This window comes from Phyllobates terribilis, unplaced genomic scaffold (assembly GCF_046119375.1).
Source record: "Phyllobates terribilis strain yellow unplaced genomic scaffold, ASM4611937v1 Scaffold_7__3_contigs__length_470593459, whole genome shotgun sequence".
Lineage (NCBI taxonomy): Eukaryota > Metazoa > Chordata > Amphibia > Anura > Dendrobatidae > Phyllobates > Phyllobates terribilis.
The window spans coordinates 23,093,629-23,111,801 of NW_027362767.1; the positions used below are offsets into that span (position 1 = coordinate 23,093,629).

Sequence of the window (18,173 nt, forward strand, 5' to 3'; positions counted from 1 at the left end):
ACACGTGACCCGTATTTGTGGTGTGAGGACACGTGACCCGTGTGTGGCGGTGAGGACACGTGACCCATATTTGTGGTGTGAGGACACATGACCCGTGTGCGGAGGTCAGAACACGTCTGTGGCGGTGAGGACACGTGACCCTTGTGCGGAGGTGAGGACAATAACCGTATTTGTGGCGGTAAGGACATGTGACCCGTATTTGTGGTGTGAGGACACGTGACCTGTATTTGTGGCGTGAGGACACGTGACCCATGTGCGGAGGTGAGGACACATGACCCGTATTTGTGGTGTGAGGACACGTGACACGTGTGTGGCGGTGAGTTCACGTGACCTGTATTTGTGGTGTGAGGACACGTGACCCGTGTGTGGTGGTGAGGACACATGACCCGTATTTGTGGTGCGAGGACACGTGACCCGTGTGCGGCGGTGAGTTCACGTGACCCGTATTTGTGGCGGTGAGGACACGTGACCCGTGAGCGGAGGTGAGGACACGTGACCCGTGTGCGGCGGTGAGGACACGTGACCCGTGTGTGGTGTGAGGACACGTGATCTGTGTGTGGCGGTGAGGACACGTGACCCGTATTTGTGGCGTGAGGACACGTGACCTGTGTGTGGCGTGAGGACACGTGACCTGTGTGCGGTGGTGAGGACACGTGACCTGTGTGTGGCGGTGAGGACACGTGACCCGTGTGTGGTGTGAGGACACGTGATCCGTGTGTGGTGTGAGGACACGTGATCCGTGTGTGGCGGTGAGGACACGTGACCTGTGTGTGGCGGTGAGGACACGTGACCTGTGTGTGGTGTGAGGACACGTGACCTGTGTGTGGCGGTGAGGACACGTGACCTGTGTGTGGCGGTGAGGACACGTGACCCGTGTGCGGAGGTGAGGACACGTGACCCGTGTGCGGCGGTGAGGACATGTGACCCGTGTGTGGTGTGAGAACACGTGACCCGTATTTGTGGCGGTGAGGACACGTGACCTGTGTGCGGCGGTGAGGACACGTGACCCGTATTTGTGGCGTGAGGACACGTGACCTGTGTGTGGCGGTGAGGACACGTGACCCGTGTGCGGAGGTGAGGACACGTGACCCGTGTGCGGCGGTGAGGACACGTGACCCGTGTGCGGCGGTGAGGACACGTGACCCGTGTGTGGTGTGAGAACACGTGACCCGTATTTGCGGCGGTGAGGACACGTGACCTGTGTGCGGCGGTGAGGACACGTGACCCGTATTTGTGGCGGTGAGAACACGTGACCTGTGTGCGGCGGTGAGGACACGTGACTCGTATTTGTGGCGGTGAGGACACGTGACCCGTGTGTGGTGGTGAGGACACGTGACCCGTATTTGTGGCATTATGGTCACATGACTGCTGTGAGGTCACATGACTTGTTAGTGGCCAGTTCGGTGCCAGCTCTGGGCGGTGACGTCAGCAGCGCTCCGTTACTATGGAGACCGGCCGCAGCACTGCTCGCAGCCGCCTCCTCACAGCCCGGACACCGCGCACGTCCCGGAGCCTGTGACACCATGAGCCCCCGGTGCCGGGCCGCCCGCAACTCCGCCGTGCCCCGCAATCTGCCGCCCCGGTAGAGCTCCGGTGTCAGCGCCCCCGCGGCTCCCAGTACCGGCTCCTCCGCGAGCCCCGCTCTCATCCCCCGGGTCCGGTCCCAGAGTCCCCGGTGATCGCAGACTCCGCCCCGGTCCTCCCCCGCCGCCGCCCCCGCACTCAGGATCTCCGGCTGCCATGTGAAGCTCCGGTGCAGGATGCGGGGAGCAGCGGCCGCCTGATCCGGTCCAGCATGGAGCTCAGCCTGTTCGGGTACATCGAGGACCTGCAGGAGCTGGCGATCATCGAGCGGCCGGTGCGCCGCAGCCTGAAGGTACCGTGACGTCAGCGCCCGCACCCCGACACCTGACGTCACCGGGGCCCCGGGAGCCGCCGGGAGGGGGCGACACGTCTGTGGTGTGAGGAGAACCGGGAGACCCCAGAGCTGCACCCAGGGAGGTCACCTGAGCCCGGTATCATATAGGGGTCCCCACATATCACCCCCCTTATTCTCCGTGTATGGGCTCCCCTCGTGTCATCCCCCGTGTATAGGGGTCTCCGCATATCATCCCCCTTATTGTCCATGTATGGGGGTCTCCGCATATCATCCCCCTTATCCCCCGTGTATGGGGGTCCCCGCTTATCATCCCCGTTATTCTCCGTGTATGGGGGTCCCCGCGTATCACCCCCCTATTCCCCATGTATGGGGGTCCCTGCATGTCATCCCCCTTATTCTCCGTGTATGGAGGTCCCCACGTATCACCCCTCTATTCCCCATGTATGGGGGTCCCTACGTGTCATCCCCCTTATTACCCATGTAGGGTGGTCCCCGTGTATCACCCCCCTTATTCTCCATGTATAGGGGTCCCCATGTATCATTCCCCATGTATGGTGGTCCCCACGTATCACCCCTCTTATTCCCCATGTATGGTGGTCCCCACGTATCATCCCCCCTATTCCCCATGTATGGGAATCCCCATGTGTCATCCCCTGTGTATGGGGGTCCCCGCGTATCATCACCCCTTATTCCCCGTGTATCATCCCACACCCCTTATTCTTCCTTATCATCCCACCCAATTCCCCATGTACGGGGGTCCCCATGTATCACCCCTATATTCCCCATGTATCTGGGTCCCCACGTATCATCCCCTGTGTATGGGGGTCCCCGCGTGTCATCCCCCTTATTCCCCATGTATGCGGGTCCCCACGTATCATCCCCCTATTCCCCATGTATGGGGGTCCCCATGTATCATTGCCCATATATGGTGGTCCCCGTGTATCATCCCCTTTATTCCCCATGTTTGGGGGTCCCCCCATATCATCCCCCCTATTCCCCATGTACGGGGGTCCCCATGTATCACCCCTCTATTCCCCATGTATCTGGGTCCTCACGTGTCACCCCCTGTGTATGGGGGTCCCCGCGTGTCATCCCCCTTATTCTCCATGTATGTGGGTCCCCGCGTTTCATTCCCCCTATTCTCCGTGTATGGGGGTCCCCTTGTATCACCCCTCTATTCTCTGTGTATGGGGGTCCCCACGTATCATCCCCCTTATTCTCCATGTATGGGGTTCCCCACGTATCACCCCCCTATTCCCCATATATGGGGTCCCCACGTGTCATCCCCTGTGTATGGGGGTCCCCACGTATCACCCAACTTATTCCCCATGTATGGGGGTCCCCAAGTATCAACCACCTATTCCCCATGTACAGAGGTCCCCACGTATCATCCCTCTTATTCCCCATGTATGGGGGTCCCCATGTATCACCCCCTGTGTATGGGGGTCCCCACGTATCACCCAACTTATTCCCCATGTATGGGGGTCCCCAAGTATCAACCACCTATTCCCCATGTACAGAGGTCCCCACGTATCATCCCTCTTATTCCCCATGTATGGGGGTCCCCATGTATCACTGCCCTATTCCCCATGTATGGGGGTCCCCGTGTATCAGCCCCCTTACTCCCCATGTATGGGGGTCCCCACGTATCATCCTTCTCCTCTGACATCTTCGCTGTACAGCAGAGCTGCCGCCTGACGTACAGGCGGAGGACATGTATGATCTGACCTCACATCATGTCAGTGTAAGGTCTGTACGGGGCCGCACCCATTATAAGATGGAAACGTACATGTGCGGGGGTGCTCACCCCGGGGGGCTTCAGCTCTGCCTCCTGCTTTATAATCTCCAGGTACATAATATATCAGGATGCGGGGGAGGGATGATGTCCTTGTCACCGACCTATCACCATTTATTATTACAGAGTCCTGAAGAGATTGAACGTCTGACGGTGGACGAGGAGCTGAACGACATCGAGAGGGCGGTGTACCTGCTCAGGTAGGCGGACCCCCGGCATGGAGCCGGCCCCCGCGGCCACGGCGTCGTGTAAAGTTGCCGCCACATTGTGAGGATTGTCATGTGGCTGTATAACGTTCTCATCGTGTGACTGCTATGAAGTGCCGTGCCCCCTCCCCCGCTGTCTGCACCACATCACCCAGCATACAGCTGAAACCAGAAGTTTCCATCCACTATATAAAAAGACACATATACATGTTTTCCTCAATATCTGACATGAAATCAGAATAAACCTTTCCTGTTTTAGGTCATTTACCATAATTTTTAATATTTGCCAAATGCAGAATAATGAGAGAGAGAGAATGTTTTAAGGCATTTTTCTTACTTACTGCAAAGTCAGAAGTTTTCATACATTTCATTAGTATTTGGTCCCATTGCCCTTAACCTGAATGACTTGGGTCACACGTTTGGGATCTCCTTCCACAGCTTCTCACAATAGTTGGTGGGAATTTGGGTCCATTCCTCCGGACAAAACTGGTGTAACTGATCCAGTTGTAGGTCGCCTTGCTCTGGTGTAACTGATCCAGTTGTAGGTCGCCTTGCTCTGGAGTAACTGATCCAGTTGTAGGTCGCCTTGCTCTGGAGTAACTGATCCAGTTGTAGGTCGCCTTGCTCTGGAGTAACTGATCCAGTTGTAGGTCGCCTTGCTCTGGAGTAACTGATCCAGTTGTAGGTCGCCTTGCTCTGGAGTAACTGATCCAGTTGTAGGTCGCCTTGGTCTGGAGTAACTGATCCAGTTGTAGGTCACCTTGGTCTGGAGTAACTGATCCAGTTGTAGGTCGCCTTGCTCTGGAGTAACTGATCCAGTTGTAGGTCGCCTTGCTCTGGTGTAACTGATCCAGTTGTAGGTCGCCTTGCTCTGGAGTAACTGATCCAGTTGTAGGTCGCCTTGCTCTGGAGTAACTGATCCAGTTGTAGGTCGCCTTGCTCTGGAGTAACTGATCCAGTTGTAGGTCTCCTTGCTCTGGTGTAACTGATCCAGTTTTAGGTCGTCTTTCTCTGGTGTAACTGATCCAGGATTGTAGGTCGTCTTGCTCTGGTGTAACTGATCCAGGATTGTAGGTCGCCTTGCTCTGGAGTAACTGATCCAGTTGTAGGTCGCCTTGCTCTGGAGTAACTGATCCAGTTGTAGGTCTCCTTGCTCTGGTGTAACTGATCCAGTTTTAGGTCGTCTTTCTCTGGTGTAACTGATCCAGGATTGTAGGTCGTCTTGCTCTGGTGTAACTGATCCAGGATTGTAGGTCGCCTTGCTCTGGAGTAACTGATCCAGTTGTAGGTCGCCTTGCTCTGGAGTAACTGATCCAGTTTTAGGTCGCCTTGCTCTGGTGTAACTGATCCAGGATTGTAGGTCGCCTTGATCTGGTGTAACTGATCCAGTTGTAGGTCGTCTTGCTCTGGTGTAACTGATACAGTTTTAGGTCGTCTTGCTCTGGAGTAACTGATCCAGTTTTAGGTCTTCTTGCTCTGGTGTAACTGATCCAGGATTGTAGGTCTTCTTGCTCGCAGCCTTTTCAGCTTTGCTCATAAACTTTCAATAGGATTGAGATCAGGACTTTGTGATGTCCACTCCAAAACATTGACTTTGTTATCCTTAAGCCACTTTGTTACCACTTTGGCAGTATGCTTTGGGTCATTGTCCATTCGGAAGACCTATTTCCACCCAAGCTTTAACTTCCTGGCTGCGGTCTTGAGATGTTGTTTCAGTATTGCCACAATCTTCTTTTCTCATGATGCCATCTATTTTGTGAAGTGCACCAGTCCCTTCTGCAGCAAAACTACCCCACAACATGATGCTGCCACCATAGTACGGTTGTGAAGAGGGCTGTGGAGTCGGTAAGCCAAACCTCCGACCCCGACTCCTCAATTTCCATGACACCGACTCCACGACTCCGACTCCCTCATACACGGCTCATGTGTAAGTGATAAATGGTAACATCCGGCTTTTAATCATTATTATGATACAATAATCAAGCTATTTAGATAGAACATAAAATATATTTATTGGAAAACAACTTTAGAACAAAAAAACCTTTTTCATATTTACAATGTATTATCCACTATGCAGTAAGTGGGGAAAAAACAGTTTTCAAAAAAAACGTCCTGAATAACATTTGTGCAGTCTATGAATTTGTTCTGAGAAATAGCATCGCCTCCATCAGATCCTCCTCCATAGGTGACCTCATATCTGACCTCATTATTTTAAGGCTAGAGGACAACCTGTCTACACTAACTTGGGTTGGTGGCAAAGCAGTAACCACATGGGCAAAATCTCTAACAATTTCCGGGTATAAAGGAATTGCCTCGTGCGCAGTCAGTTTTGATGAACTCTTCTACTTCTTTGAGAACAAGTGAAAAATGTTGTAATTCAACAATTGCCCCTTTTCCAGCGCTTCTCTTCAAGATGGAATCAATTTTAGGGGTTCTGGCAGCAATTGGCAGTTTCCTCACTTTGCTGGTCAGAGTTGCAGCATGTCCCTCCTGCAGACTATCTCTTATTGCCAGCTGCAGCGTGTGTGATGAATAGGAAAGAGGTGTGAAGCAGCTTCAACAAGATCATCTCATTGTAAATAATCATTTTTCTGTCCTTCTGTAGTAATATCTGTTTGTTCCTCCGTTATTGGAACAGGACTGTGACATACTGAATCTGGAATGTTCTTCTAGCTGCTGTTCACCTTCATTATTCTCATTCATCAGTTTAATTGTACTTATCATGTTTGAAGCATTATCAGTTATAATAGCAAGAACCTGTTCTTTTTTTGTTCTTAATCCTGCTTTCCTGTTCACTCCAGCAGTTCTGAGATGAGTGCAGGCATTCCTTCCCTGTGTGTTTTTTTCCCCTTATCTGTATAGGAGGAGCTTCACTACTTGTTATGTACATAAACTACAGCACAGATTCATCTCAGCTAAAAGTCTAGATCAGGAATAGGACAGACATTTATAGGACATTTCATAACTTTCCCAAATTCTTATGAAAAAGTATTCCCCACAAACTGCATTGAACTACTGTACCCAATGTATTATATATTTTAGGAGTCGGTCCATTTTATACCGACTCCGACTCCACAGCTCCGATTCCAACTCCACAGCCCTGGCTGCCACCCCCGTGTTTCACAGTTGGGATGGTGTTCTTAGGCTTCCAAGCTTCTCCTTTTTTCCTCCAAACATATTGATGGTCATTATGCCCAAAAAGTTCAATTTTAGTTTCATCAGACCACAGGACATGTCTCCAAAAATTCAGGTCTGTGTTCCTGTGTGCATTTGCAAACATTAATCTGGCTTTTTTATGCTTCTTTTGGAGTAATGGCTTCTTCCTGGCAGAGTGGCCTTTCAGCCCATGTTGATACAATACTAGTTTCACTGTGGATATTGACACAATCTTACCAGGTTCCACCATCATCTTCATAAGGTCTTTTGCTTTTGTCCTTGGGTTGATATGCACATGTCGGACCAAAGCACGTTCATCTCTGGGACACAGAACCCGTCTCCTTCCTGAGCGTTATGATGACTGGACATTCCCATATTATTTGTACTTGCATATAATTGTTTGTACAGATGAACGAGGCACCTTCAGGTATTTTGAAATTGTACCCAAGGATGAGCCAGACTGGTGCAAGTCCACAATTCTCTTCCTGATATCTTGGCTGATTTCTTTAGACTTTCCCATGATGCCACACAAAGAAGCAGTGTGTTTCAGGTGTGCATTAAAATACATCCACAGGTGTGTCTCTAATTAACTCAGATATTTCCAAAAAAACTATCAGAAGCTTCCAAACACCTAACATCATCATATGTGCAGTCCAGAATTGTTTAAAGGCATAGTAATCTTACTGTATGGAAACTGTTGACTTTGCAGTAAGTAATAAAAATGCCTTAAAGCATTCTCTCTGTCTCATTATTCTGGCATTTGACAAATATTAAAATTTATGGTAAATGACCTAAAACAGGAAAGGTTTATTCTGATTTCATGTCAGATATTGAGAAAAACATGTATATGTGCCCCCATAGTGCCACGCCCCTCCCCCGCTGTCTGTACCTTGTCACCCAGTATATGTGCCCCCATAGTGCCACGTCCCTCCCCCGCTGTCTGTACCACGTCACCCAGTATATGTGCCCCCATAGTGCCATGCCCCTCCCCGCTGTCTGTACCACGTCACCCAGTATATGCACGCTCTTTGTGCCACGCCCCTCCCCCGCTGTCTGTACCACGTCACCCAGTATATGCACGCTCTTTGTGCCACGCCCCTCCCCCGCTGTCTCTACCACGTCACCCAGTATATGTACGCTCGTTGTGCCACGCCCCTCCCCCGCTGTCTGTACCACATCACCCAGTAGATGTATGCTCGTTGTGCCACGCCCCTCCCCCGCTGTCTGTACCACGTCACCCAGTATATGTACGCTCGTTGTGCCATGCCCCTCCCCCGCTGTCTGTACCACGTCTCCCAGTATATGTAGGCTCGTTGTGCCACGCCCTTCCCCCGCTGTCTGTACCACGTCACCCAGTATATGTACGCTCGTTGTGCCACGCCCCTCCCCCGCTGTCTGTACCACGTCACCCAGTATATGTACGCTCTTTGTGCCACGCCCCTCCCCGCTGTCTCTACCACGTCACCCAGTATATGTACGCTCGTTGTGCCACGCCCCTCCCCCGCTGTCTGTACCACGTCACCCAGTAGATGTATGCTCGTTGTGCCACGCCCCTCCCCCGCTGTCTGTACCACGTCACCCAGTCTATATACGCTCGTTGTGCCACGCCCCTTCCCCGCTGTCTGTACCACGTCACCCAGTATATGTACGCTCGTTGTGCCATGCCCCTCCCCCGCTGTCTGTACCACGTCTCCCAGTATATGTAGGCTCGTTGTGCCACGCCCTTCCCCCGCTGTCTGTACCACGTCACCCAGTATATGTACGCTCGTTGTGCCACGCCCCTCCCCCGCTGTCTGTACCACGTCACCCAGTATATGTATGCTCGTTGTGCCACGCCCCTCCCCCGCTGTCAGTACCACGTCACCCAGTATATGTATGCTCGTTGTGCCACGCCCCTCCCCCGCTGTCTGTACCACGTCACCCAGTATATGTATGCTCGTTGTGCCACGCCCCTCCCCCGCTGTCAGTACCACGTCACCCAGTATATGTACGCTCGTTGTGCCACGCCCCTCCCCCGCTGTCAGTACCACGTCACCCAGTATATGTACGCTCGTTGTGCCACGCCCCTCCCCCGCTGTCTGTACCACGTCACCCAGTATATGTACGCTCGTTGTGCCACGCCCCTCCCCCACTGTCAGTACCACGTCTCCCAGTTTATGTACGCTAGTTGTGCCACGCCCCTCCCCCGCTGTCTGTACCACGTCACCCAGTTTATGTACGCTAGTTGTGCCACGCCCCTCCCCCGCTGTCTGTACCACGTCACCCAGTATATGTACGCTAGTTGTGCCACGCCCCTCCCCCGCTGTCTGTACCACGTCACCCAGTATATGTACGCTAGTTGTGCCACGCCCCTCCCCCGCTGTCTGTACCACGTCACCCAGTATATGTACGCTAGTTGTGCCACGCCCCTCCCCCGCTGTCTGTACCACGTCACCCAGTATATGTGCGCTCGTTGTGCCACGCCCCTCCCCCGCTGTCTGTACCACGTCACCCAGTATATGTGCGCTCGTTGTGCCACCCCCCTCCCCCGCTGTCAGTACCACGTCACCCAGTATATGTACGCTCGTTGTGCCACGCCCCTCCCCCGCTGTCTGTACCACGTCACCCAGTATATGTGCCCCCATAGTGCCATGCCCCTCCCCGCTGTCTGTACCACGTCACCCAGTATATGTGCCCCCATAGTGCCATGCCCCTCCCCCGCTGTCAGTACCACGTCACCCAGTATATGTGCGCTCGTTGTGCCACCCCCCTCCCCCGCTGTCAGTACCACGTCACCCAGTATATATACGCTCGTTGTGCCACGCCCCTTCCCCGCTGTCTGTACCACGTCACCCAGTATATGTATGCTCGTTGTGCCACGCCCCTCCCCCGCTGTCTGTACCACGTCACCCAGTATATATACGCTCGTTGTGCCACGCCCCTCCCCGCTGTCTGTACCACATCACCCAGTATATGCACGCTCGTTGTGCCACCCCCCTCCCCCGCTGTCTCTACCACGTCACCCAGTATATGTACGCTCTTTGTGCCACGCCCCTCCCCGCTGTCTGTACCACGTCACCCAGTATATGTATGCTCGTTGTGCCACGCCCCTCCCCGCTGTCTGTACCACGTCACCCAGTAGATGTATGCTCGTTGTGCCACGCCCCTCCCCCGCTGTCTGTACCACGTCACCCAGTATATGTGCGCTCGTTGTGCCACCCCCCTCCCCCGCTGTCTGTACCACGTCACCCAGTATATGCACGCTCGTTGTGCCACCCCCCTCCCCCGCTGTCTCTACCACGTCACCCAGTATATGTACGCTCTTTGTGCCACGCCCCTCCCCGCTGTCTGTACCACGTCACCCAGTATATGTATGCTCGTTGTGCCACGCCCCTCCCCGCTGTCTGTACCACGTCACCCAGTAGATGTATGCTCGTTGTGCCACGCCCCTCCCCCGCTGTCTGTACCACGTCACCCAGTATATGTGCGCTCGTTGTGCCACGCCCCTCCCCCGCTGTCTGTACCACGTCACCCAGTATATGTGCGCTCGTTGTGCCACGCCCCTCTCCCGCTCTCTGTACCACGTCACCCAGTAGATGTGTGCTCGTTGTGCCACCCCCCTCCCCCGCTCTCTGTACCACGTCACCCAGTATATGTACGCTCGTTGTGCCACCCCCCTCTCCCGCTCTCTGTACCACGTCACCCAGTATATGTACGCTCGTTGTGCCTCCCCCCTCTCCCGCTCTCTGTACCACGTCACCCAGTATATGTACGCTCGTTGTGCCACCCCCCTCTCCCGCTCTCTGTACCACGTCACCCAGTATATGTACGCTCGTTGTGCCACCCCCCTCCCCCGCTCTCTGTACCACGTCACCCAGTATATGTACGCTCGTTGTGCCACGCCCCTCCCCCGCTGTCTGTACCACGTCACCCAGTATATGTACGCTCGTTGTGCCACGCCCCTCCCCGCTGTCTGTACCACGTCACCCAGTATATGTACGCTCGTTGTGCCACGCCCCTCCCCGCTGTCTGTACCACGTCACCCAGTATATGTACGCTCGTTGTGCCACCCCCCTCCCCCGCTCTCTGTACCACGTCACCCAGTATATGTACGTTCGTTGTGCCACGCCCCTCCCCCGCTGTCTGTACCACGTCACCCAGTATATGTACGCTCGTTGTGCCACGCCCCTCCCCGCTGTCTGTACCACGTCACCCAGTATATGTACGCTCGTTGTGCCACGCCCCTCCCCGCTGTCTGTACCACGTCACCCAGTAGATGTATGCTCGTTGTGCCACGCCCCTCCCCCGCTGTCTGTACCACGTCACCCAGTAGATGTACGCTCGTTGTGCCACGCCCCTCCCCGCTGTCTGTACCACGTCACCCAGTATATGTGCGCTCGTTGTGCCACGCCCCTCCCCGCTGTCTGTACCACGTCACCCAGTATATGTACGCTCGTTGTGCCACGCCCCTCCCCGCTGTCTGTACCACGTCACCCAGTATATGTACGCTCGTTGTGCCACGCCCCTCCCCGCTGTCTGTACCACGTCACCCAGTATATGTACGCTCGTTGTGCCACCCCCCTCTCCCGCTCTCTGTACCACGTCACCCAGTATATGTACGCTCGTTGTGCCACCCCCCTCCCCCGCTCTCTGTACCACGTCACCCAGTATATGTACGCTCGTTGTGCCACGCCCCTCCCCCGCTGTCTGTACCACGTCACCCAGTATATGTACGCCCGTTGTGCCACGCCCCTCCCCGCTGTCTGTACCACGTCACCCAGTATATGTACGCTCGTTGTGCCACGCCCCTCCCCGCTGTCTGTACCACGTCACCCAGTAGATGTATGCTCGTTGTGCCACGCCCCTCCCCCGCTGTCTGTACCACGTCACCCAGTAGATGTACGCTCGTTGTGCCACGCCCCTCCCCGCTGTCTGTACCACGTCACCCAGTATATGTGCGCTCGTTGTGCCACGCCCCTCCCCGCTGTCTGTACCACGTCACCCAGTATATGTACGCTCGTTGTGCCACGCCCCTCCCCGCTGTCTGTACCACGTCACCCAGTATATGTACGCTCGTTGTGCCACGCCCCTCCCCGCTGTCTGTACCACGTCACCCAGTATATGTACGCTCGTTGTGCCACGCCCCTCCCCGCTGTCTGTACCACGTCACCCAGTAGATGTATGCTCGTTGTGCCACGCCCCTCCCCGCTGTCTGTACCACGTCACCCAGTAGATGTATGCTCGTTGTGCCACGCCCCTCCCCCGCTGTCTGTACCACGTCACCCAGTAGATGTACGCTCGTTGTGCCACGCCCCTCCCCGCTGTCTGTACCACGTCACCCAGTATATGTGCGCTCGTTGTGCCACGCCCCTCCCCGCTGTCTGTACCACGTCACCCAGTATATGTACGCTCGTTGTGCCACGCCCCTCCCCGCTGTCTGTACCACGTCACCCAGTATATGTACGCTCGTTGTGCCACGCCACTCCCCGCTGTCTGTACCACGTCACCCAGTAGATGTAGGCTCGTTGTGCCACCCCCCTCCCCCGCTCTCTGTACCACGTCACCCGGTATATGTACGCTCGTTGTGCCACCCCCCTCCCCCGCTGTCTGTACCACGTCACCCGGTATATGTGCGCTCGTTGTGCCACGCCCCTCCCCGCTCTCTGTACCACGTCACCCAGTATATGTACGCTCGTTGTGCCACGCCCCTCTCCCGCTGTCTGTACCACGTCACCCAGTATATGTATGCTCGTTGTGCCACCCCCCTCCCCCGCTGTCTGTACCACGTCACCCAGTATATGTACGCTCGTTGTGCCACACCCCTCCCCCGCTGTCTGTACCACGTCACCCAGTATATGTACGCTCGTTGTGCCACGCCCCTCCCCGCTGTCTGTACCACGTCACCCAGTATATGTGCGCTCGTTGTGCCACCCCCTCCCCCGCTCTCTGTACCACGTCACCCAGTAGATGTACGCTCGTTGTGCCACCCCCCTCCCCCGCTCTCTGTACCACGTCACCCAGTAGATGTACGCTCGTTGTGCCACGCCCCTCCCCCGCTGTCTGTACCACGTCACCCAGTAGATGTACGCTCGTTGTGCCACGCCCCTCCCCGCTGTCTGTACCACGTCACCCAGTAGATGTACGCTCGTTGTGCCACGCCCTCTCCCGCTCTCTGTACCACGTCACCCAGTAGATGTACGCTCGTTGTGCCACGCCCCTCCCCCGCTGTCTGTACCACGTCACCCAGTAGATGTACGCTCGTTGTGCCACGCCCCTCCCCGCTGTCTGTACCACGTCACCCAGTAGATGTACGCTCGTTGTGCCACGCCCCTCCCCGCTGTCTGTACCACGTCACCCAGTAGATGTACGCTCGTTGTGCCACCCCCCTCCCCCGCTGTCTGTACCACGTCACCCGGTATATGTGCGCTCGTTGTGCCACGCCCCTCTCCCGCTCTCTGTACCACGTCACCCAGTATATGTACGCTCGTTGTGCCACCCCCCTCCCCCGCTCTCTGTACCACGTCACCCAGTAGATGTATGCTCGTTGTGCCACCCCCTCCCCCGCTCTCTGTACCACGTCACCCAGTATATGTACGCTCGTTGTGCCACGCCCCTCCCCGCTGTCTGTACCACGTCACCCAGTATATGTACGCTCGTTGTGCCACGCCCCTCCCCCGCTCTCTGTACCACGTCACCCAGTAGATGTATGCTCGTTGTGCCACGCCCCTCCCCCGCTCTCTGTACCACGTCACCCAGTATATGTACGCTCGTTGTGCCACGCCCCTCCCCCGCTCTCTGTACCACGTCACCCAGTATATGTACGCTCGTTGTGCCACGCCCCTCCTCCGCTCTCTGTACCACGTCGCCCAGTATATGTACGCTCGTTGTGCCACCCCCCTCCCCCGCTGTCTGTACGACGTCACCCAGTAGATGTATGCTCGTTGTGCCACCCCCCTCCCCCGCTGTCTGTACCACGTCACCCAGTATATGTACGCTCGTTGTGCCACCCCCCTCCCCCGCTGTCTGTACCACGTCACCCAGTAGATGTATGCTCGTTGTGCCACCCCCCTCCCCCGCTGTCTGTACCACGTCACCCAGTAGATGTATGCTCGTTGTGCCACGCCCCTCTCCCGCTCTCTGTACCACCAGTATACAGTATGTGCCCTCTCACTACAGCCTGTGCTGCTTAAGTACCGAACCCCCAACTAATGTCTGTACCCCCTTTTTACCAGCCCTCCATTGTCTGTACCCCTTTACTTTAGCCCCCCCCCCAGTGTGTGTCCCCCTTCTGCGCTCTTTGGGGGTCACATTTGTCCTGGCGTTCAGCACATGACGCTGCATACTGTATACAGGGTATGACGTCCTGCCGGTGCGGCCGCTGGTGCGGTGTCACCGGGATAAGGTTGCTCCCGTGTTGGAGACCTGGGGTTGCCATGGTAACTGCGATGTATGGCTGTCGCCGTGTTGTTGTACAATCACCAGATGCTGCAGATCCTGACATGTCACCGCGCGCAGCGCCTCGTGGCCTGATCAGACCGTGGTCTTATTTTCTTTTTTGTCTCAAACAATCAGAAATCTGGGCGTGAAGACTTTTTTGCAACCAATTCACTTCACACCTACCTTTTTGTGTCTACAGCTATCATGCAGAGCTATGCGTTTTCCCGGGGTCCAGTCTAATCCTCCAGTCACGGCAGCGTCTGACTACACTGGGCTTGTATGTAGTCTGTAACCATGGAGACGCATAGCTCTGCATAGGAGCTGGGGATGCAATGTGTGCAGGAAAGGATCGGTTGTGAAAGTCTGCACCCCCTTTATTGTGTATATTGATATTAGGAGTGGGGGGTGTACTGTGTGCAGGGCGGTGAGTGGCGCAGCGCAGTGACGTAACCGGCACATGCTCCGCAGGCGGCGCTGCTTTCATTAGTCTCCGCCCTTCACTCCTTAATGGCCTCTTCATCATCGGGTCGGCCGCTGTGATCAGCTGGGGAAGTGTCAGCCGCGCGGCCATGTGCACCCCGTGCCAGCACTTCAGTCTTCTGCTACATGGAGATCAGTCGTCTGCTGACAACTGCAGGAGGGTCCGACAACAGGGGCATACGTAGAGGAGAGGGTCCGACGCTGACCACAAGGAACAGGGGCGTATGTAGAGGACAGGGTCCGACGCTGACCACAGGGAACAGGGGCGTATGTAGAGGAGAGGGTCCGACACTGACCACAAGGAACAGGGGCGTAAGTAGAGGAGAGGGTCTGACACTGACCACAGGGAACAGGGGCGTACGTAGAGGAGAAGGTCCGACGCTGACCACAGGGAACAGGGGCGTATGTAGAGGACAGGGTCCGACACTGACCACAGGGAACAGGGGCGTAAGTAGAGTAGAGGGTCCGACACTGACCACAAGGAACAGGGGCGTATGTAGAGGACAGGGTCCGACACTGACCACAGGGAACAGGGGCGTAAGTAGAGTAGAGGGTCCAACACTGACCACAGGGAACAGGGGCGTAAGTAGAGGAGAGGGTCCGACGCTGACCACAGGAAATGGGCGTATGTAGAGGAGAGGGTCTGACACTGACCACAGGAAATGGGCGTATGTAGAGGAGAGGGTCTGACACTGACCACAGGAAATGGGCGTATGTAGAGGAGAGGGTCTGACACTGACCACAGGGAACAGGGGCGTACGTAGAGGAGAGGGTCCGACACTGGCCACAGGGAACAGGAGCGTAAGTAGAGGAAAGGGTCCGACGCTGACCACAGGGAACAGGGGCGTATGTAGAGGACAGGGTCCGACACTGACCACAGGGAACAGGGGCGTAAGTAGAGTAGAGGGTCCGACACTGACCACAGGGAACAGGGGCGTAAGTAGAGTAGAGGGTCCGACACTGACCACAGGGAACAGGGGCGTACGTAGAGTAGAGGGTCCGACACTGACCACAGGGAACAGGAGCGTAAGTAGAGGAGAGGGTCCGACGCTGACCACAGGGAACAGGGGCGTATGTAGAGGACAGGGTCCGACACTGACCACAGGGAACAGGGGCGTAAGTAGAGTAGAGGGTCCGACACTGACCACAGGGAACAGGGGCGTAAGTAGAGGAGAGGGTCCGACACTGAGCACGGGGAACAGAGGCGTAAGTAGAGGAGTGTTCTACACTGACAACGGGGAACAGGTGTATGTAGGGGAGAGGGTCCGACACTGACCACGGGGGACAGGGTTGTAGGTAAAAGAGAAGGGCCCTGAAGCAGATGTGAGAGGGGGAACCCAGTGCAGGTGTGGTGGTGTAGAGGGGTGCTAATTATGAAGTTCCGGCTGCGCCGTGTCGTGGGGCTCCGCAGCGGCTGCGCTGTGTATTATGAAGTTCCATCCATTAGACTCTCTTGTTGCTGCTCTGTTCCTCCGCCATGCTTTCCACTGCAGCTCTGCTTGTCAGACCAGTCTCTGACACCTGATGATGATCTTGGGTTGGGGCTTTGTGGGGGGGGGGGGGGGGGCTGGAGGTTTGCGGTTAGTTTGGGGTCCTCCCTCATTGCAGGAAAGACGCTGATCTCCTCCTTAGAGGCCATTGTCAGGTGACGGTCACTGCCGCTGAATGTTGCTTCAGAGCAGAACTCCTAATCATGCCTCATTGTTCCAGGGCGATGGACCCCACGACCCCTGGCCTCTGCTCACTATGGGGGGCACAACACAACCCCCAGACGTCTAATATTCGGGCTACATTGCTAGTTACATCTGTCCCTGGGAAGCTGGGTGACCCCGCTGTGCCGCCATCACCTCTCTCTTCCGTGCCCACAGCCCTGACTGGCAGGTTGGCTTTGCCCCCCGGTGGCTGCGCTGTCGGCCATAGTGGTGGTCACCCAGCTTTCCCAGTTGCTGATGTGTTGAGGAGATGGGAATCTTTAACCCCTTGTTGGCGGCCTCGGCCCTGACGGATCTGACTTTCCTGCTGGCTTCGTTGACGCTGTGTTGTCAGCGGCCTCGTGTGGAGGTCAGCGTGGAGCGTGCCCGTTACCACGGCGACCGCTCAGTTTCCACCCCGTGGCCGGGCGGCTTCTCCAGGCCCCATTGTTCCTGCACATAATGAGGCCGCGGCCGGTGTCCCCGCACTGTGAATGGACGGGATTCCAGCTATTGTTCCCGTGTCCTCATCTGCCGCCGCTCACACCCCGAGCCAGCGGGACTGGACCCTGCCGGCGTGTGTAGGGTTAATCACTTTCTGGTAGCCTCTCCGCTTCATGTCAGTGAATGGGGAAACAGCTGGGGCTCCATCACAGTGTGTCAGGGGAACATGACAGCAGCACAAATCTGATGGTTTGTTACAAAGTGTCAGTCTGGAGTGATGGTACGGTAACCTGAGATGTAGGGCATCTAGGTCTGTGAAGGCGGGGGTCCGAGCACCTCACCCATCACCACATTAAGGGTCTCCAGCAAGCGCGGCGGGTCCTGCACGGTGTGCCGGGCACAGCGCCACACTTATACTTGTGGCCGTGCCCAGGATTGCATCAAGCGAGCGTCGCATCCCCCTTTAAACAGTGGATTGTTGGCGTCGAGGGTCGGATCCCCGCCCATCTAGTATTGGTGACCAGTCAGACAGATTTGGGGTTTCTGATGCCCACTTTATACTAGAAATGCTCCAATATGGTCGCTTTTGGCCGTCGTCTTTCTGGCCCCAGCACCTGGTCACAATAGTCCCCAAGCCATTGGCGAGCATGGGACCCCCGTTAGTATTAGCAGACTGATCCTAGAGGTGGGTCCTCCATGTTGTGCATAAGAAACCATTAAAGGAGTTGTCCAGGATTAGAAAAACATGGCTGCTTCCTTCCAGAAAGAGCGCCACCTGTGTCTGCAGGTTGTGTCTGGTAATGCAGGTCAACCCATCACTTCATCATAGCCATGTCCTCAATGATGTACATTATCTGCCAATTAGGGAGGCTGATAACTGCGAGTGCTAGCTTCTCAGCGTCACTCCTCTGTGATTGATGTCCTGGGGGGTCTGCGGTGGGCACAGCGATCCTTCCTTCATGAACGACAGCCGCCGGAGCAGTTCCACTCTCAGTAAGAAAACTGGCGATAATTGGACGGGACGTCGAGATTGAGTGTCGCTACCACCCAAACTATTTAGGGGAAATCCCCCGTCCCGCAGCTGCAGCTTGTTTTAAAAAACCGAA

At 55.7% G+C, this 18,173-nt stretch overlaps 1 protein-coding gene across 1 annotated transcript in view; it reads left to right on the forward strand.

Moving 5' to 3' along the window:
• Window positions 1-1,423: 1,423 nt before the first annotated feature.
• The window catches only part of PPP4R4 (protein phosphatase 4 regulatory subunit 4), a 290,124-nt gene continuing 273,374 nt past the window's right edge, over window positions 1,424-18,173 (forward strand). The window contains exons 1-2 of the mRNA XM_073638312.1: window positions 1,424-1,876; window positions 3,801-3,874. Coding sequence (XP_073494413.1) covers window positions 1,796-1,876; window positions 3,801-3,874 — 155 coding nt within the window. The 5' untranslated portion in view covers window positions 1,424-1,795. The remainder of the gene's footprint in view (window positions 1,877-3,800; window positions 3,875-18,173) is intronic.